The sequence below is a fragment of the Onychostoma macrolepis genome, chromosome 22, assembly GCF_012432095.1.
Source record: "Onychostoma macrolepis isolate SWU-2019 chromosome 22, ASM1243209v1, whole genome shotgun sequence".
Taxonomy (NCBI): domain Eukaryota; kingdom Metazoa; phylum Chordata; class Actinopteri; order Cypriniformes; family Cyprinidae; genus Onychostoma; species Onychostoma macrolepis.
This window is the reverse complement of record NC_081176.1, coordinates 18,875,151-18,897,132: the sequence shown is the minus strand read 5'-3', so window position 1 is coordinate 18,897,132 and position 21,982 is coordinate 18,875,151. Positions and strand designations below refer to the sequence as shown.

The 21,982-nt window shown below is 38.2% G+C and overlaps 1 protein-coding gene across 4 annotated transcripts in view; it reads right to left on the bottom strand.

The window, feature by feature from the left end:
• frem1b (Fras1 related extracellular matrix 1b) overlaps positions 1–21,982 on the bottom strand; it is a 32,327-nt gene that overhangs the window by 590 nt on the left and 9,755 nt on the right. For all 4 annotated transcript variants that reach the window (XM_058761716.1, XM_058761719.1, XM_058761717.1 and 1 more), the window contains 29 exons: positions 21,779–21,887; positions 21,573–21,704; positions 19,418–19,762; positions 19,190–19,332; positions 18,905–19,101; positions 17,784–17,874; positions 17,497–17,664; positions 17,065–17,273; positions 16,834–16,927; positions 16,459–16,711; positions 15,960–16,154; positions 14,483–14,668; positions 12,986–13,182; positions 12,678–12,903; positions 12,021–12,165; positions 11,382–11,523; positions 10,792–10,987; positions 9,882–10,146; positions 8,010–8,424; positions 5,088–5,289; positions 4,854–4,998; positions 2,453–2,582; positions 2,302–2,374; positions 2,063–2,212; positions 1,719–1,993; positions 1,555–1,602; positions 489–677; positions 220–335; positions 37–122 (listed from right to left, as the gene is read on the bottom strand). In XM_058761716.1, coding sequence (XP_058617699.1) covers positions 37–122; positions 220–335; positions 489–677; positions 1,555–1,602; positions 1,719–1,993; positions 2,063–2,212; positions 2,302–2,374; positions 2,453–2,582; positions 4,854–4,998; positions 5,088–5,289; positions 8,010–8,424; positions 9,882–10,146; positions 10,792–10,987; positions 11,382–11,523; positions 12,021–12,165; positions 12,678–12,903; positions 12,986–13,182; positions 14,483–14,668; positions 15,960–16,154; positions 16,459–16,711; positions 16,834–16,927; positions 17,065–17,273; positions 17,497–17,664; positions 17,784–17,874; positions 18,905–19,101; positions 19,190–19,332; positions 19,418–19,762; positions 21,573–21,704; positions 21,779–21,887 — 5,122 coding nt within the window. The remainder of the gene's footprint in view (positions 1–36; positions 123–219; positions 336–488; positions 678–1,554; positions 1,603–1,718; positions 1,994–2,062; positions 2,213–2,301; positions 2,375–2,452; positions 2,583–4,853; positions 4,999–5,087; positions 5,290–8,009; positions 8,425–9,881; positions 10,147–10,791; positions 10,988–11,381; positions 11,524–12,020; positions 12,166–12,677; positions 12,904–12,985; positions 13,183–14,482; positions 14,669–15,959; positions 16,155–16,458; positions 16,712–16,833; positions 16,928–17,064; positions 17,274–17,496; positions 17,665–17,783; positions 17,875–18,904; positions 19,102–19,189; positions 19,333–19,417; positions 19,763–21,572; positions 21,705–21,778; positions 21,888–21,982) is intronic.

Here is a 21,982-nt window from a genome sequence, read left to right as displayed (position 1 = left end):
TGTGCCGGTTCCCAATTATAGATTTCATTTGCTTACCAATCCAGAACGACTGCTTTCCAGCAAACTTCCACATCCACTTCATATCAGTCTTGGAGTGGATACTAACCAATTCACTTTCAAGCCTAAATAAATTTTGGAATCATAACATCATTATTTAAAAGTTATATGTAGTATGAATACATGTTTCTCTGACAATCAATGAAAAGATGTGTAACATACAGCATGCAAGCATGTTGTGCGCTGCTCCAGCTAGCAAAACCAGGCCCCAAAATATAGCAGTTCCTCCGGTAGTGAGTCCAGCCATTAGGACAACCAATACTAACAGACTTCTGAGACTTTAAAATAAGAGGGAAGAATTATAAAATGAAAGCTCATTATATTATAACTGAACATTTGAGAAAGTATAAAGGAAGCTTAGATGTTCTCTTTTTGATCTATACTGTAAATACACAACAGCTCACTCACAGTTTAGGGCTAAGATATTATACCTTGTGCTGTTGTACTCCTGAAGCAGTTATAAAAGAGGCTGAGTCACGCTGGGGAGTTTCTACTGATTCAGCGTCAGCAGAATATCCAGGCCAGGTCCAGATGGGAGTGATCTCCAGTTCAGAGTGGACACGAGGTGCTGGTGCTGCTGGTGACTTTTCCTCCACTCTCACTGGAATCAGTCCATGAAACTAATGAATGACAGAGTGAAGCACACAGCACATTATGATGTGTAATTATAGAATAAATAAACAAATGAATATTATACTTAATAAATAACACTGAAACCAATAAATAAATGAAAGGCACTATTTAACAACAACAATTAAATACTATTAATACTAATAAATAAATACTACAAAAATAAAGAAACATAAGTAATGAAACTAAATAAATAAATAGTAGTAAAAAAATAATACAACTAAATAAAGATAATACCACTAAATATATAATACAACCAACAAATAAATAAAATGATACTAAATAACACTACTAAATACTTCTAATACTTGTACATAAATATTATTAATAAAAAAACAATACAACTAAATAAGTACTTCAAATACTAATAAATAAATATTACTAATAAACAACTAACATGACTAAATGAATAAATAAATATAATACAACTACTATTAAATAAATAGTATTACAACCAACAAACAAACAAATACTACTACTAATAAATATTACTGGTAAATGAATAATATTGCAATCAATAAATACTAAGGAATAAATAAACAAAAACAAATAAATAAACACAAAAAATTAATATTACTAATAAACTAAATACTACAATAAACGAATAAACAAATAAATAAATAACAGTAATACTAAATAAATAACACTAACAAATAAACGAGGCAACTAACCAACCAAACAAATAAAGACAAAAAAGAAATAAAAATCCAAATAACTTTTCTCAACAAACAAACAAAAACACTAAATAAATAACATGAATGAATGAATGAATTAAGTACTACTACTAATAAATAAATAAATAAATAAACCTTAATGAACACTCTGAAGTTAAGTAAAGGACAAAAAAGTTGTCATAATAAAACTTACTCTCCAAACTCTTTCTTGATTTCTGTTGTCCACCTCTGACAGATGTGCCTAAAGCCACAATCAGATGTAAAAAATAACCACTACTACTAATATTATTTTTCAATACTATACTAGATACAATTGATGATTGAGGTAAATGTTATAGCTGAGGTGACCTGGCTCACCCTGTGCCTGTTTCTACCCAGAATCCTCAGCTGTCTTTGGCCCAGACTGTGAAAGATCTCCTGGTCCTGATGTTCTCCATCGCTGTAATGGCTGAAGTGTGTGCGATATGGGACGTCCCCTCTTGGTGGATAGTTCTCCCAAAGGATTCCTGTTCTTGGGTCTGGAGTGTATTCCTCAAGTAAGGGCGGTTCAGGCTCTGGGACGTGTGGTGGGCTTTGGACAGGATGTTGCTTCTCATCTTCTTCAACAATAAGCTCATCTGGATGACACCTGCCTGGAAGACAGAAATATTCTCAGTTTATGGAGAAAGAGCAGAATGTGGGTATGGAGAACTTCTTTCTACCATTTCTAGGATCCACAATCTCAACCGTGGCCTTGTTCCTCTGTCCCAAGACAGCATTTTTTGGGGTCTTCAGAACTACATCAAATTTCTCATGGTTCTCTTCTAGTCCGTCATCTTTGAGGTAAATGTTCCACATTTTGACATTTACACCTAAAACAAAGACAGACCACAGATTGAGCATATTCTCAAGATAAAGAGTCAAAAAGTTAATGGAAAAGTTGAGGTTTGAAGTGAAGCACCTGGATCAAACTGTATAAGGTTGGCAGAACTGTGAGTGAAGTCTTTCCCCACTTTGGCTGTTCCTTCTTCCACCTGTAAAATAAAATGGTTCAATCATCTAAATCTTCATCTGTGCAGGATACTGAGATTAGCAGAGATAGTTAAGCGCACCTGTATGCTGATGTACGCCGGATCTTTGCTGTTCCCACTGCGCACCACCTGCACAGCTAGAGTTCCTGCATTCTCACAAACACGATAACAGGAAGCTGACAGCTCCACACGAGACCACCTGAACTCCATCCTGTGTTGGCAGTCGAAAAAGCCAAGAATCACATTGGGTCTGAAATTATATTGTCTAGAATTGAGACAGAATCCAGATCATATTTAGAAATGTGGAATATAAGCTGTCAACTGTCTTACTCACACCGAAGAAAACAAAACAAAAAAAGTTTTATTACCAAAAGCAATGGAATATTTGTCTCTATTGTAATCTTTTTATATATATATATATATATATATATATATATATCTTTACATGATCTTTTTATATATTTATTTATATATTATTGTATTACATTTTCTTATATATTTCTGATTTATATTTTTAATAAAAACACTGATAAATTTTTACCAGTTGAATTCTTAATTTGATATAAAAATAATCTAATATAAAAATAATATAAAGAGAAATATTTAATTACCTCTAGACCCATTTTACACACATGCACACACTCTATATTGTGGTAATTAAATATTTTTATTGTAACAATTATAATTTATATATTTTTGTAATATTTTTATATAATGTATTTTATTTCAGCATTTTATATATTTATGATTTATTATTTTATAAAATGCTAATAATTTTACTAAAACAGAATGACTCACTAAAATATTAACTGGATACTGATTACATTAATATATAAATTATAAAAGTTCTCTGGATTGATATTTATATATTATATAATATATTTATAATTTTTATTTAACATATTTGTGCTTATATTATTTTATAGTATATTTTTCTTATTTTATTAGTTTATTTTATATATGTATTATATTGAATATCATATATTTATTATTTCATAAAATGCAATTTTTTCCAAATGATTAACTATGTATGTATGTATGTATGTGTATATATATACACATACATATATACACACACACACATATAGTCATGGCCAAAAATATCGGCACCCTTGGTAAATATGATCAAAGAAGGCTGTGAAAATGAATCTGCATTGTTAATCATTTTATTTAAAAAATTCACAAAAATCTAACCTTTCATTGGATAATAAGAATGTAAAATGGGGGGAAATATCATTATGAAATAAATGTTTTTCTCAAATACACGTTGGACACAATTATTGGTACCCAGAGTAAAATATCTCTGAAGTATATTCCCATTCATATTCACAATTTTGAGCACTCCAGGGTGATTATTAACATGAAATTATGCAGCCATGACTTCCTGTTTCACAGAAATATAAACAGGAGGGAAAACAAAGCCCAAAAAATGTACAATGATATATACTGCTGTAGTTTTGATGTTGTGGGCCTATATTTCTGCTGGAGGTCCTGGACATCTTGTTTAGACACATGACATCATAGATTCTATCAAATACCAACAGATACCAACAATAAGTGACTGACTCTGTTAGAAATCTTATAATGGGCCATGTTTGTATCTTCCAACCGTACAATAATCCGAACAAAAACCTCAAAAACAACACAAAAATGGGTCACTGGGCACAAAACCAAGCTTCTGCTGGCCATTCCAGTCCTCTGACCTGAACCCTGTAGAAAATGAGTGGAGTGAACTGAAGAGAAGCACCACCAACATGGAGCTGTGAATCTAAAGGGTCTGGAGTGATTCTGGATGAAGGAATGGTCTCTGATCTCTTGTCAGGTGTCTCTAACCTCATCAGGCATTATAGGAGAACATTTAGAGCTGTTAAACTGGAAAATGGAGGTTTCAAAAAGTATTGAATAAAAGGGTGCCGTTAATTGTGGCCAATGTGTGTTAGAGAAAAACATTTATTTCATAATGATATTTCCTCCCATTTTAAATTCTTACTATACAATGAAAGGTTAGAGTTTTGTGAATTTTTTTAATAAAAGATCAAAAGGATTAACAATGCAGATTAATTTTCACAGCCTTCTTTGATCATATTTACCAAAGGTGCCGATATTTTTGGCTATGGCTGTATATGTATATGATATATACATACACACACACACACACACACACAGTATATATATATATATACATACACACATATATATATCACACACACACACACACACACTATTTGCAGGCATATTTGTCACCTTATATTTATTTCCAAACCAAAAGTCTGTGATACTAGGTAGGTTACGGAGTCTAAGTGCATAGTTTTAGCTAGTTTTTCTCAAAATGCAGCCATTTAAATTAAACTAATTTTAGAATGATAGAAATGATCCTATTCATTCTTTTTACAGTGGAAAAGGATACATATACACCTTTTAACATTCAATAACTGCACTGTGTTAGTTCTGTCTGGAAATAAACAAATAAGGATATATATACACTTCAGGAAGTATGGTGTTTCCTGCAGGATCTGTGACTTGGAACTCAAAGCTGTCTGCTGTCACTTCCATATCTGCAGGAATGACGAAGCGCACTGCTTTCTGCTCCAGATCCTTCTGGGTAAAGCGTCCTTTGATATAGGCACCTATAACAGGAAGAAAATTCATTATAATCTGGACACAATCTGCTCATAGTAAAAAGACAGTCGGGACCATCAGTGACCCATGCACCTGCCTGTGAGGACATTTTCAAGGTAACCGAAGTGTGGAGGCCTTGTGATGGTGAACTCGAGTGTGTCGTCGGGACTGTCTGGATCTGAGGCGCGCAGCTCTTTGGAGGTGATGTAGATGCCCTGTTTACCATCCGGAAGATTCTCCACAGTACTTGGAATCCCTTTGTGTATAATACTGGGTGGGGTCTTGTCCAATACCTCTATCTGTGAAGATATAAATTATGATATAGTTCAGTCAAATCCACACACAGTGAACAGTAAAACTGCATTCATGCTGCAATACCACTAGAGGGAAGCATTACATACCAATAAATGGGAAAGCATTCATTTCATAGCCATTGCTCAATGTGGTTTTTATCTAGGCCTAAATATTCATATTTTTTGTTATTACATTCAAATTACTTTATTTTATTAACAGTATCAAAAAGTTTCAAAATGAGAAAAAAAGTTTTTAAGTGAGATTCTTTAAAAAAACTTGATTTTTAGGAACCTCAAATTTTATTTTTAAAAGTAATATTATTATTTATTAAATATTAAATTTATATTATACAATATTAAGGAAAAACTAGCTGTCACGTTTCACTATAATACATATTTCTCAGGTTTATTTTTATTTTTAAGTCAAATCACTTTAGTTTAAATCTTGTAAAAATTATTTCAAGTGTATTTGCCTTTCTTTAGTTTTTAAATATAAATACATATACACACACACACACACACACACATATGTATATATATATATATATATATATATATATATATATATGTTTTTATTACATTTACTTAAAATGTTTATTTTATTGCATTACATTTAAAGATGAAAATGATCGACATTTTAAGTGAGATTTGTAAAAAATTAAAATAAAATAAAAAAGTAAGTGCTTTCAGCCATCACACTTATTGTTCCAATAAATATTTCTTGGGTTAATTTTTAAGTCAGTTTTTTTTTTATTGTGGTCTCTTTACTTATTTTTCTTTTTTCTTTTTTCCCAACCTTTTTATAAGCTCCTCGGCTAAATTAAAAAATAAATCTAAAAATATAATTATTTAGGAAAAGAAAACAGCAAGATACAAAATATAAGTCCACTGCTTATGTCCACAAATATCATAATTAATAAATTGTGTATATTCAAAACATTTAACCACATGTGACCACTTGCCCTCCAAAAAACAACAGTTTTGACATATATAAAAATACCCTTGTTTTGAGACAATTAAAATATTCATGTAAAGCACTTAAATAAAAAGAGATAATTGACTTTACTGAAATATATACGACATTTATGAAATTCTAGTTTTAAAGGACCAAATTCACAGAAAGTAGCTACTCTAGTTTAAGAGGGTTTCCAAACTATGGCAATCAAAAACACATTTAGGCTATATAATTGAGCTTATATTACAATGAACTCTATATTTTATTTTAAAATGGTTAAAAAATATATTTTAGGTTTAAGAACGATTAAATGTATTGCCCACCAGAAAAAAATTCAAGCCAACTTAATTTAAACACAATTTGGGCTATTGTTGTGTGGTATTTTTTTACAGGTAAAATCGTATGAGGGGAGGTATAGATATTATTTATGACCTCCCCGGTCTCAGGGGTGGTGCGTTTAGACGAGCACACGCCGTATTTTGGCTCAAGTTAGCAATGCGCGTCTCCAGCCAAGTGACAACAAAGTTTTCGGCTGATTCACCTCTTCTGGCGGGAGCGGTTTTCTCTCTCGGTAGCACAGGGCTGGTAGTGCTGGCCAGCGCGTTTACCGCCTCGCTGACCGCTTCAACGGAATATTAAATTGAGGCACGGGCCTCGGGAGAGCGACACTATGACATGGTGAATGGCACCGGACCTGCAGGAGCACCTGGCCAGAAAAGCCTCTTCATTAGCATGCAATTCAACAGGGAGCGCTTTGTTAACCCGTTGCTCTCCTGCTGTGCTCAATGGTTTGAATGCAAGTCGTTTATTTGACAGTTAGGTTAACTAGGCTAAACGAAGGAAATCATTTTCCTCACTGAAAAGTCCTGACAGAAATTGTATGACAAGCCGTGCCATATCGTTATCACAATAAAACGATGGTATAGCTTCATAATTTGTTCATTTATTATGATTTTAACGTCTTTTAGAAATGGATATAATTCAATTTTGTGGCTTTTAGTCAATATTTGTTAGCTCTGAGGCTATCAGTGTGCTACTGAATTCACCTTCACGAGATATGTGACCCTGGACCACAAAACCAGTCATAAGGGTCAATTTTTTGAAATTGGAATTTATACATCATCTGAAAGCTGAATAAATAAGCTTTCAATTTATGTACTGTTGTTAGGATAGGACAATATTTGGCCGAGATACAACTATTTACAAATATGTAATCTGAGGGTGCAAAAAAAATCAGAATATTGAGAAAATCACCTTTAAAGTTGTCCAAATTAAGTTATTGGCAAAGCATATTACTAAAAAAAAAATTAAGTTTTGATATATTTAAGGTAGGAAATTTACAAAATATCTTCATGGAACATGATCTTTATTTAATATCCTAATGATTTGTGGCATAAAATAAAAATCAATCATTTTGACCCATGGCTGTTGCTACAAATATACCCATGCTACTTATAACTAGTTTTGTGGTCCAGGGACACATATACATTTAAAATTAGTGTTTTTTTCTTTGGGAAAAATGGACTAAAAATATTGATGACTCATCCTGCACTACACAGATTTTTGACCAATCAGATGCTCCCTAGAATGAGGATGCCCCTCCCCCTAATGCCACCTGCAGTCACTATGGTATTTTGAAGTAAAATGCATTTTTGTAAGGGGTTGTCGTAAAAATCAATGTATGAATTAGTAACATTTACACTTTGGAATATTTCCCACTTTTTATGTTTATTGGCTGTGAGTGATTGTTCTCAAATCATAATCAGCCTACCTGTATGGTAAAAACAGCAGGTTCTCTCTTCAGCTGTCCGTACTCCAAATAACCTGTGTTAGTTCCATCAGTAGGCTGAAAGGTGAACCTGTCGATCTTGGCCCGTCCATTCAGATGATGGTAAGCTAGATCCATATTGATGATGTCCAGTTGCGTGAAACGAGGCTTGGAGATGGGTAATCCTTTCAAGAGCAACTTTCCATATTGTGGGCTTTGAATAACGACGTAGGTGAGATTCTCCAGAGCTGTGTCTGGATCAGTCAGTTTCAGATCATCAGTGGAAATGGTCTTCATAGAGCCCTCTGTGAGCTCAAGGCCTTTGTTGATAGTCAGGGTTGGTGGGATACGGTCACTGTGTTCCACAGTTAAATTAATGGTACCACTTCTGGATGTCACACCATTGGTAACAGCAAAGCTGCATGAGAGAACATATTAGTTATTAGTTACATGCAAGTTATAATTATAATATATCTCATTACTTCTAGAAGACTGAACTGTTTTATCACTTTGTTTTCACTTTGGCCTAACACCCATTAACTGTAGTAAAATCAGCGTAACACATGGTCTCTCATGCCTTATCACTTCATTCTAAGGTCTTGTCAGTTTACAGCATGTTCTGAGCTGCTATCCTCACCCAACACGGTTGATGTGTTGGAGCAGAAAGATGGGACAGGGAGGGGTGCGAGCCGAGCAAAGTCCCCATTCCACCCTCTGCCAAGCCAATCTGCCTCCCAACACATATTGCCCTGAAGCTGATAATTGCCAGCCATGGTAAACAACACGACTGCCACCTCGCACTAGACTCGCAACCAAACACGCGGGTCCACTCTCACAGCCAAACTGGTGCAACATCTGGCATTGCCATTGTCCCATATTTGCTCGGTAATTGTGCCCAGGGATCCCTGTCTCTGACTACATCTCTTAGAGCCATATAACCAATGCCAGGCTGAGTTATTACTCTCTTAATAATGGCCATTTATCATCAGCTGTCACGGCAGAGCAGAGGGAGACACAAGGCTCCCAGAAAAAAACAGCCTCCCTGTCTCTTTTGGCCCCCGCTGTCGGCCTGGAGTTTGACACACAGGTGTTTGCTCAGGTGTCTCTCCTGATCAGGGAGACCGGCTGTCGCATGCTGCCTCTTTTGCCTCGCATTAACACAAATACAAGCGGCGAAGACACAAAAACCATTTTAAACAATGAATTTGTTAGATATTATAACCAAGTTTTTCCCCAATCTCTTGTGATTGTGTCGGAATTGCTAATTGAAAGTACTCGGGCCCCACATGACTAACGCTGTAGTGTCAGTGTGCTGTGATTGGACCCCATACCACCCCATGCTGTGCTGACTGAACACATTGGCACAGAGTGCTCCGTATCCTCTCCGAAGGGCCACTCGCCTCTCGTCAGGCTTGGCTCAGGAAGGTTTGTTTGCTCCCAGATGACCCAATGATGAAACCAAGCCAGAGTTTTGGGTGTCAAAGATTCACACGAGAAAGGCAGCACAGGTCAACTGTACGCCCTGACGGAAGTCAGCCTGCTGCCAAATTGGCTGGAAACCCATGCAAACGAAGCAAAAATTATCCTTTTGATTTTGCCTGTCTCTTGCTTGTACATAATTTTTAATCTTGTATTGAAAATGCTGAGGTGTTGCCATCTGTGGGCTGCACTAATTTGCACGATTTATCTAATGTTTTATATTATTAATTCAAATATCTATAGTGCAACTTGATGTGGGTATTCATGTCAAAACAGCTGGATTTTGTCTAGATTGAATAATATAAACAGGCAGAAGCAAAAATTACATCTGTGCATTTGGCCTTAGAGTATAAATTAAGTCTATTTAATCTACAAAGAAAAATGAAAACCACTGACCTGAAAGAATCACGGTCAGCAAAACGGCTGTTGTCATGAGTGTAGCATACCCGGTTGGCAGCCACATCCATCTGGGAGAAGGAGAGCACTGGAACCCCTGGACTTTGGACCATGTGTAGGTGACCATGTTCAGGCGGGACTGATACAGTGTATATGAGCTCATCTGGCTTGCTTCCACTGTCTGTGGCCATCAGAATGTCAGTGGTCAGAATGACTCTCTCTCCCTCCATCAAGGTCACAGGTTTAGTGATCAGAGCAATGTCACCTATATGCCGCAAAAAGGCCAATTGGATTACAGAGGCATATGCATGAATATATGTGAAGCTTTGAAGAATATAAACATGTTATGTATAAAGCAAGTTATGTGCATGTAAGCTTTTTGATGTTGTGTGAGATTTGTTTGTGACAGGAGGGACAGTGCTGGGATCTAGGGCTGGGACTACAGATGTTTGGCCCCAGCTCTGTTAATAATTCATGCTGGGCGTTTAAAGGTGGCTCATCCTTTGCAGCAGAACGTTCTCACCTCTGTTCCTCCAGGATAAGCCAGAATGGAGCCAAGAGGACAATGGCTGCCATGCTTCCATGTTCACCCAACTGGCAAAGTCATTTTGGCCGTAGGGAAAGCCATTGTTTTTAATTATACATGCACAGATTTAATCTGTCAACAAAGTTGTTTTTGTTGGACTTTGATTGAGGGAAGAACAAAAGCAGTGATCAGTGAGTCACTAAATGCAAATTGGTCTGTCACTATGCCAGTTCTATAATGTCACTGGACAAATTTTGGATGGTCATAATGTCTCAATGAATTTCATAACCCTGGTGTTTCAAGACTGAAAAAATATTGTTTTTGAGCCATTCTAAGTTCCTACTATGTTTATAGTTGTTATATTTTGCTGACAATAAAACTTACCCTTCTGAACAGTGCGGACAGAGATGAAGAAACTCTGTGGAGGTGTTGTATTTTCCCCATCACTGAGAACAAAGTGAAACCTGTCATGGCCTTTGAAACCACTAACTGCAGTGTGATTGTACCATAGGCGATTCATCTCCACATCCTCCTGTGTGAAATTCAGACCTGGACTCAGATCAATCCATCCAGCTTCTGTCTGCAGGAAATCACAGAAGAGCACATTATTAGGCCTACATATATTCTTAAAGTATATAGTATGTCACACTAAGGCTGGATTACACTACATGACTTTCGCCCAGATTTGATGCCATTGATGATTCCTTTAACTCAAAGGATATCAAACATGTTTGATATTTTGAGTCGATTTTGGAACGCTTATGTTTTCATTTGTCAATTTGTTTTGTTCGGGTGACTTGGGTGATCCTCAGTCATTTAGGCCTAGTCTACGACTCCCATTTTTCCTCTGTAACCATTTTCAAAGTCAGCAAGTGTGTGATGCCTAGTGCTTTAAAATCTGTTCATATTTTAAAAGTTATGTAGTGAATTCCAGCCTTAAGTAATAATGTAAAGGACTATCCATCCTTGCTAACCCTTAGCTGAAGGAGGCCAAATCTGGGACCTGCATTGAGGATGTAGAGAAGATGGTCGTTGGGAGTGTCATGATCCCCTGCCTCCAACACTACACTGGAGATGACTCTCTTCCCCATGGCCTCGACCTCAATGCCTGCATTTCTGAGAAAAAAGATTGAGACGCTTTGGACACTAAAGGTACAGGTGCCAAGTCTGCATGCTAAAATCCAGATTCTTAAATAAATAAATACACAAACAGCTGCTTCTGGAAGGAAGAAACACAAGCAGGACCGGCCTGTTATCCTAATCCATTAGGACTTTGAAACAAGGAAGCAAGCGTCTGCCAAAAAGACACATTACTTCTGCTGTTATGGAGTTTACATGCACACCCTTAGATCTTGCTGATCTTGGAGGAAGAGGATGGAATAGAAATTAGCAATTTACTCAAGGATGTAACTTAATTTCCAGTTACTCAGTCAGGGAGACACAGATTCCCCAGCCACATGTGCAGTACAGGTTGTGCTGACCCCCCTTCACTAAACCCTATGCAGGATCGGCCTCCCCTTCTGTTCCTGTCCAGTCTCCGCCACTAAAATCCCTCCCCCGTTCCCGCTTTCATCCGCCTTTTTGGCTCTGAATTTGTCCCAGGGCGTCCTTACTTTAGTAGCCATGGCTTTTCATCATTGACTGGTATGATGCGGACACACGCAGTCCCCTGGACTGTGTGCCCACCATCTGTCAACTGTATGGTGAAAGCGTCCTTGAGGGTTTCTGTGTCGTCGTGCATATACATGATCTTCATTCCTATGGATCAGCACAAGAGAGAAAAATTCAAAGAATATTTTAGCGGATTAAGCCTTTAGTGACATTAAGGATATAACAGTCATTAGGTACTTGATTCCGGGTAGCCTTTGACTGATATAGCTGGTTCTACCACTACTACCAAGAAGGACACCAGTGAACATGCTCCATTTTGTCAATGACCTGATCACCTATGTTTCTATGGCTCTTCATCACTCGCTAACAAGCAAAGCTGTGCAGTCACCAAATGCCTCATGCACGGTGACTTAATTGCGCAGAGAGCAGTTGGAAAGACTTTGCAGATGAAGCAGAAGCACCACAGGCACTCTGTGACCTCTGTCTCCTGCAACATCTGTTCTGAAAGCCTGGATACCCACAGAGAAGGCACCGAGGGGTGGCTGGACCAGGGAAGGGACTCTGTCCTCACAGCCGTCCTCAACAAGCAGATAGTGGTTCCCCGGAAGTTAGGGGAAAAAGTTTGTGGTACTACCAATCACTTAGATTCAAGAACTGACCTTGTTGTAGCTCCTGTAAGGTGAAAGAGTGGATTGCTAAGGTTCGTTGGAGGACGTCAGGGTTCATGTTTTTGTAGCGATTCATCTCAAGACCATATATGCCATTGACCAGTGTGCCATGGGCTGGGGGAAGCAGGATGGTCATGGTAAGAGTATCTGCTGGAATATCAACATCCACTGCGTTTAGAATATCAGGACTGAGGTCTTTCATCCCTCCCTCCATGACCTATTGCAAGGTGCAGGGCAAGACAATAGTAAATCAACAGTTTGCTTATCGGATAATTTTGTCCTCAAAAAGTATATCTTACTGTAAAGTTGCTAAGCAGCAGTGATGGGATCTCATCATTGGTAGGGTTGATGATGACGTAGAAGGGCATTGGTGCTGATCTCTGAATCCCATCACTAACACTGATGGTAAAGAAGTCTGCTGTAGGCTCTACACCCTGGTGCACTGACTGGACATAGTTGATGAAACCCGAACTGACGTGACGCTGGCTGAAAGTAACTTTATTTATACAATATGACTTTAGTTGTCTGAAAGACAAGGTCTTATAATAGGACATACAAAAGATAAATTGTGATTTTGCCAAGTAGGACATGTTCTTGGATTTTAAGGATAGTGGCTCAGGGCTCTTAGGGCCAGTTTTACTAAACAGGGCAATTCCAAAAGAGTGCCGATGGGCGTGGAAATTTCTACAGGTGATTTACTAACAACGCGCAAATTAAAGAACACAGACGCAACATCTCATTTACATATCGACCAACGCAATATACCAAAAGCAACGCAAATTAGCATAGTCGCGAATAAACAATAAAGAAATAAATAAGCCACAGTACGTTGAAAAGAACCAGAGGCCAAAAAATGAAGGGTTGCAACAGTTTTGATAAAGCTGGTATTGCGTGACTCCTAGTTGGGTTCCAAGTCGTCTTTTATTTCCTGAAGCAAATTAAAAATAACATGGCTTGGCAAACGATATGTTTGGATAATATGTTCTTCTGGCATTCAAAATAAATTAATATGTGTGGAAAAAATCCTTTCCCTTTTACCACGCGCTCTCTGTTCTCTGCAGTGCCTCTCTTAGCAATAAACTGCATCCATTTCAAGAGCAAAATAGTTTAAGACATGCTTTTTTTGGACATTAAATAATGGCGCAAATGCCAGTAATTTGCCGAGCGCAAACGTTAGTAAATCTCGTTGCATGATTTAATTGAATACTCTCTTCCCATAAATTTTGCATCTGAAAGGGAAACTCCTAAAAATGCATACTCGATTTAAGGTCAGGCGCAAAAATAACTGTGTCCACGCCTTTTCAGCGCTAATTCGTCACTACACGTCTTTAGTAAAACCTGACAGTACTATTTTAACGTCAAAAGATAGTTTGCGCTGGTGCAAGCTGTTAGTAAAACTGGTCCTTAATCCCATAAATGGCATTTTAAATATTTTGTCCCTACAATGAAAATCAGTAGTGACGCAACATTGGACTCCATTGACTTTCCTTGTATGGAAAAAACTAGAAATAATATCTTCATTTGTGTTTCAAAGAAAAAAGTCTTTGGAATGACATGAGAGTAAGTAAATGATCACATAATTTTCATTTTTGGGTGAAATATCCCTTTACATGCTTAAGTGCATGTAAATGAGGTCACTTATTAGCCTTACTTTTGAAATTAGGGTTAAAGGACAGTGTTTGTTTGACAGGAATGTTGTTCCAAGACCAGTAAAAAATGTTAATCCATAAACACGTCCTACTTGGCATAATCACAATTGCGGTGTACGTTTACAGAGCCTCATGAATACTACTGACCCACTCGAAGTCCAGCATTGCTTTTCTCAAAGCCAGGGGATGGAAGAGTGTTCTCCAGGAACCCATATTGTGGTGGGGTCACCAAGTGAAACATGAGCTGATCTGGATGACTATCAGGATCGGTTGCCTCCAACACCCCCCCACACAGACATGCACTGGCAGCCTCATCTACCACAAACATGGTACCTGACGAAACAATATACAGCATAATATAACAAGTTATATATAGGCATTAATCAGAGATCTCATTTTAGTGACTTATTTTTTTCTTCTCAAGAGTGCATCCCAATATTTTTCTTCTTCTCCCTCTCATTTACAGGCAGTTCCCCTTGCTCCCCTTTCTTCACGCCTGCTATGCCACCCCACTAACACTCCCTCTCTTCCCCTGCTCTCTCGCTCGGCTCCCGGCCAGCCCACTGCCACCTGGGTGTTGATAAAGCCATCATGCCAATGCTTACTGGCATCTGCTTCCATTTACTGCACTGATAAATAATGAATGGAGAATGGGCACTGATGAGGTTGTGCTTGGATAGAGCTCTGAAACAAGGGGAGGAATTAATGACCACCAGTCTGGAGTAAAAGTGATAAAACTCGTCCCATAGCACGGCAAGAGCTGGATTTCCCTTATTTTCCTGTGCTTAAACCTCTTATGCCAACCCATCTTTATTCAATGCAAATTAATTAAATGACTACTTTTTTCACACAAACCAGTCCAGATCTACTGCACGGTGGCAACATTGGAGAATCCTCCTTTTTTGATGGGGATTAGCCGAATTAGGAGATTATAATTGTGATTGAATGAGAAAAGGGATAGAAGACACAATGGACGTGTCGTCTTTTCCAAATGCGGGCATGTCTATTGTCTTCTCCTCTATGTCCCTATTGTCCAGTTGTTCTCACGGGAACATGTATCTCTTTCTACTGCGCTTTTTCACCACAAATGCTCTGCTCTCTCTCTATAATCCCAACCAGCTGTGTGTCTGTCTGTCGCCCCTCATACACCGATGACAAGCATGCTAGGATTTCCTGTGGACACCCACCGGCACCTAACAGCCGTCTTCTGCTCATTGTCTTGCTCTGGTCACTGTCCTTCATTGATAACTGCAAAGTTTCTGGCATTAACAGTGAAATCCCCATCCTGGCAAGATGTCTCTAACACCCTGCTTCGAAACGTACGTTCGGGGGAACGAAACACTTGCATTAGCCACACTCCCTGAGCTGAGTGTGCGAGACTGCGATTAAGTGATTCGTTTACCAAGCTGCAGTCCATCACCTGCCTCGAAAATTCCTAGTTGCTTTATTTCTCGATTTAAGCGGATTGTCATTACAATGAATTAATTACACCTTAGCCAAATGCTCTGGCGATTAAATCTAGATTAGAGAGCATCTTTTAATCCATTCGGTCCCTCAACACAATGCAGCGCCAGTGTACGAAATGTCTAAGAGATTTACTACAGGCCCTGTGGAAGATGTTTACCCAGCGTTATGGTTGGGACCTGGTTGTTGACAGGCATCACAGTGATGTTGAGGTCATAGACCGGAAGCGTGCCATGCAGGGGGACGGGTGGGGGGAGAGCATCCTCCTGGCAGCAGCCATCTATTGTTCCAGCCTCTCCATCTGACACAATGAGAGTGACAGTGTCCGAGACAGGATCGGGTCCAATCTCACCACCTAGTGAATGGGGAAATGTGTTTATGTTCATTTAATTCACAATTATTTAATTATTTGGCTTATAGTATCTTCCTTAACATTTATTCGATCAGGCTGATACTACTTCACTTCATTATTTAATATTATGACATTATTACAAAGCCTGTATTACATAATCATTCTTATAAACCATTTTATTGTGCATTTTCAGTATATTTTCACAAGACTGTGTGTGACACACCCACCGCAGGTGCAGAATGTGTAAAACAGGCCTACAGTAAGTGACATTAAGTATCACTAACTAGCCTCCTGTCTCGATTATAACCTGTGTGCAGGTAGAAGATGAGTCCATTGAGCACATCCAGCTGGGAGAACTTGTCCACGGTGACCCCATTTCGCTGCAGCACTCCACGTGCAGGTGTTCTGGCAAGCATGTATGTTAGCCGAGTGTCCTCGCTGTCAACATCTGTAGCAGAGAGGTACTCAACCGTAATCTGGACCTGACCCCCCTCTTTGCAGGACAGTTCAGCCCTCAAGTTGGAGCCTAACTGTGGGGGTTCGTCGTTCACGGGCAGGATCTAATAAAAAATGCAAATAAGAAGCACTAAGGAAATATGCATTTTAATAAAGGAATTCTGCATGGAAGTACAATGCAATGTGCCAAACATCAATACTATTTTTTTAAACAGAAGAAAATTACCTGAACTAAAAGCGTTCCATGTGCAGAGTTGATTCCATCTGTGATAGTAAGACCAATGCTATCTTTCAGGGTCTCAGAGTCATCATGAATGTATCTATCAAAATATAGAATATATTGTTATTTTCAACAGATTATAATTATCCTCATTCATTCTTCTTAGGACATGATTTACCAGGCCAAATTTTTAACCTTACAAAAATAATCTCTAGCTACAGTTTTTCATATTCATACCTGACCCTCAATGCTTTGAGGTCCTGCAAACTGAAGCTGTCTCCCTCTAGCAGTGCCGTGCCCTGCAGCTCCAGTCTTCCATGTTGGGGATGAGTCTTCATGTGTACCCTGAGCTGATCTTCTGAGCTGTCCACATCCTGCACCAGCAGGTGTTCCTCCATCAGGAAACTACCGCCACCTTCCTCGACCCTCAGCAAGTTAGTGAACATCTATCAATGAAAGTTTGGGAAATGGAATTATAAATAATACAACTTTTTTTAATTTAAAACTTTTGGTACCGTGAAATAAAATGATTTGAAAACCACTGCTGTTGAAAATTTTAACCATTTGAAAGTTCTAACTTGGGGTGTTCCTTCAAAATGCAAGGCCATAACAACAAAGAAAATGATAAACAACACTACAATACAACAATAAAAGAAGTGAGCAACTCACTTCTGGGGCCTGGTTGTCAACAGGTGTGACTGTGATGTTGAAGGTGAGTCCTGTGAGAGCGCCGCCCTGCTGGTCACTCACAGAAAACACAAACAACACAAAGAGAGGCTCAGGGCCAATATCCTCTATTGGAGGCATGTAAGCCACTTTGTGGTGATTTACTGCATGCTGTGGATGACAAAAAAAGACAGTATCTAACTGAAGAGGCATGTTATTTAAAATAAAATTTTAGAGTATTACAATAGCGTGTAATATTTAGGGAACCTATTTGTGTGCATATTTCAGACCTGAGTAAAGGACTTGAGCACTGGAACCATTGCATCTTTTTTCATGGAGTTTGTGCTGTCGGTATAAAACAGCCTGCCTGCATCTGGTAACCTGCAAGAATTTACAACAGATGTAAAATATACATGAAAGGACCAATATTCTTCTTTTTCTTTTTAATAATAAATTACACACACACACACACATACATATATGTGACCCTGGACCACAAAACCAGTCTTAAGTCGCTGGGGTATATTTGTAGCAATAGCCAAAAATACATTGTATGGGTCAAAATTATTGATTTTTCTTTTATGCCAAAAATCATTAGGACATTAAGTAAAGATCATGTTCCATGAAGATATTTTGTAAATTTCCTACTGTAAATACATCAAAACTTCATTTTTTTATTAGTAATATGCATTGCTAAGAACTTCATTTGGACAACTTTAAAGGTGATTTTCTCAATATTTTGATTTTTTGCACCCTCAGATTCCAGATTTTCAAATAGTTATATCTCGACCAAATATTGTCTGATCCTAACAAACCATACATCAATGGAAAGTTTATTTATTCAGCTTGATGATGTATAATTCTCAGTTTAAAAAAATTGACACTTATGACTGGTTTGTGGTCCAGGGTCAGACACAAACACACACACATATAGGTGTAAGTGCTATCAAATGATTAATCACATACAAAATAGGTTTTCTTTGCATAATATATGTGTGTTCTGTGTAATTTATTATGTATATATAAATACACACACATACAGTATATATTTTGAAAATATTTACATGTATTTACATGTCTATATTTATATTCATATAATTTATATTATAAATAAATATATTTAATATATAAATGTAACATTTTTTTCTGTAATATATACATGTATGCGTGTGTATTTATATACACATAAGTATACACAGTACATATACATATATTATGTAAACAAATGTTTTTATTTTGGATACGATTAATCGCGATTAATCATTTGACAGCACTAATATATATATATATATGTGATATATACATTTTTTTAAATACACACACACACACACACACACACACATACTGTATATATATATATATATATATATATGAATAAAAATTGTAATAGCAAGGAAATGCATAAGCATACCTGGTGTTTCCCGGGCTAAAGCAAGGATGAGTGATCACATACAATAGGTCGGTCTCCAAATGCTCTGTATCTCTGAAGTGCAGATGGTTCTGAGTGATGTAAACAACCTCGGTTTCCTTAACTGTGATGGAGCGAACCGTTCCAGAAACTTCCTCAGGCAACTGGTCCTTCACTGGAAACACGTGGATCACCACAGTCTATGGATGAAGAGGCACAGACCAAACACTTCTGTTATAAATATTCACACTGAAATGGAATTTATTATGAAAACAGATACAAAGTTACATGTCTGTCCGATAGATTAGGAGGCTGATGGACATCTGAGAGGATGAAATCAAAAGAGTCCTCAAAAACTTCCTCCCCTGAGTGCTTATAGTAGATTAGACCTTGAAACAGGTCCCTCTGCAGGAAGCTCTTCACTGGGACACCTGGTTGACATGAGACCATATAACGTAAAGGCACCTCAGATGAGTTAAAAATCTTTAAGAAATATAACCTTTTAATCCAACTGACCTGGTTCATGTGGAGAGGACTTCTTAACCAGCTGTCCTGCTCTGGGAAAAGTAATCAGCTGATACTGAATATAGTCGTCGCTGGAGTCCAAGTCTGAGGCCATCAGCATGTACTCCTCCACCCTAACCATGCCACCTTCTTGGACCTCAAAGGCCACGCTATTGATTAGAAAAGGAGGGGTGTCGTCTTTCGGAAGAACGTAGATGGGAAATTTGTGTCTGATGCTGTGGCGGCCATCTGTGATTCGGAAGACAATGTAATCCCTGGTGGTGTCGCTGTCCGAGTGATGATAGACCACGACGCCCTCTCTGAGATCCTTGACCTTAAACATGAATCCTTTTCCACCTTTGGATGAATAAAAAGGATTGGTTACAGTATACGGTTTTGACCTGTTTGAATGGTGAATGAAATTCCAGGTCAAGTTAAAAGGATAGCTCAGCCAAAAATGAAAACTCTGGCATCATTTACTCACTCTCATGTCATTCCAAACCTGTAAGACTTTCTTTCTTCAGTGAAATACAAAAGAAAATGTTTCGACCCCATTGACTTTCATTGTATGGTCAAAAACAGCTTTCAGGTGAATGATCCCTTTAAGTCAAGTAGTCAACATAATATGATAGTATTTTCAAATTCATCTTTACTATCATTTGCAATATCATTCATTTGGCTCGATGCAATTGTGAAAAATAAGTTTTGTTTTTCGCCTGAAGGCACAAACATTGGCTCTGGATTCTCCCTATTGCAGAAAAATAAAAAGAAAGATGGCGTCCTTCCCAGGCAATGGCTGCTGCCCACCGTGAAGCTGAGCTTCTCCTGCTTGCCAGTGAGACAGAAGGGCAAGGTCACCAGACAGATTGAATGATGACTGGTTGCACAGCAAACCTAATTAGCAACTTTATCAGGGGGAAACGGCCACAAGTCCAATGGAGAAACAAGTAAGTAATTGGGCCCAAAGGTGGCTGTGGGCAGCAGGCCCAAAAAAACAGTCTCCATATAGATACTCGACGGAAGAGGACATTGGGCGGCAGCTTTCCATTTGGCCGAAGGCTGACTGAGGACTTTCCCAAGGGTCGGAGTCCCTAAGTTCGAGGTCTACGTGAGCAATTCCCAATCCCCATCTAGGTTCTCAAGAGAGACCGGTCCGTTTCTGGGCCAGAACTTGCTGTTCAGCTCAATCATCCTGTAGTAAAATGAAGTGCTTTTGAAGTGGATTTGGAGCCAAAGTTATGGGACGATTCAGCCAGAGGGATCACAAAGCGACACGCCAACCCCAAAAACGTAAACACCAATTAAATGAAGGGTTTGGCTTAAAGCAGGAGCTGTTGTTTGAGTAGGCTTGAGGCTTCTGTTGATCAGGTGGTCTTCTGTCAGAGAATGACACAAGGAATGAAGCCATGGGCCTGGAAATCCTCCAAACCAGGAAACACAAAAACAACCTACCACAGCTTCCATGGGAGAACACATACAGCAAAACATCCCATTCAATTCCTGAAATCACAATTTGGCCTTTCCTTCCAAGAAACCAAGGATTTAGAAGAACAGTTCACCCAAAAGATTTGCTTGACCTCATGTCATTACGAACCTGTTTGACATTCTTTTTTCTTTTGTGGAACACAAAATGTTGTTATGAAAAATGTTGTATTTGAAGTACCTTCTTTTTGGGTGAACTATTCTTTTAATTTCATATTCTGGAACATTCCCATGGATAAAACTTTTCAGATAGACACATGATTGTCACCAGTTCTCCAAGCTTGCTAAGATAATGGTCTGATGGAAGAGAAATGACCTTGTGTTGGACATCTGGCATGAAATGCCATAAGTCTTTCCAATCTGCTTCTTTCAGGGTCTAAGCAAACAAAAGTCTGCTGAAGTGGAAAGACAGCCGTTACGGCTCTAAAGACATCTTTGGTCCACGGCCCCTGGCAAAGTGTCGCCGAAGCATTTTACACCTGATTAGCAAACCCATGAAGGCCACCCGGACATATGTTTCTTGAATGATGCCCATGTGAAGGATGGTTACCACATGGACAGAGAAGAATAAAGAGCGGTTTACACTTTATGAGACTCAATATGACACATCAGTGGAAAAAGGTCCTGGAAATTACATTTGGATTGGCTTCTACTTTCAGAGAGGTGACAGATTAAATTCCTTTACCTCTAACACTTAAGTGTCCATTAAGTGGGCCGTCCATAGCTATCAGGGTGACCGCATCTATGTTGTCGTTATCGACAACCTGTAGGTGCTCCCATGTGATTGGTCTGGATTGGCCTTCCAGCAGATCCAACCCTGTAAGGATAGAGATGATTAGCCTCAGTCTCTCCTTTGGAAGATTATTTATTTTAGCTAATCTGCTAACATACCCATATTCCATGAGACTCGAGGAGCATTAGTCTCTGCAGTGCGGATAGAGATGTGCATCAAGATTGGAGGACTCGGCACAAATGAGCCATCGATGGCCTGAAACTCCACCTGGACAACAGATGAATTAAAAAGCAAAATAAATTAAGTTTTATTTTTATTGAATTTGACATTATTTTTATTGAATATGACATGTAATTTTTCTT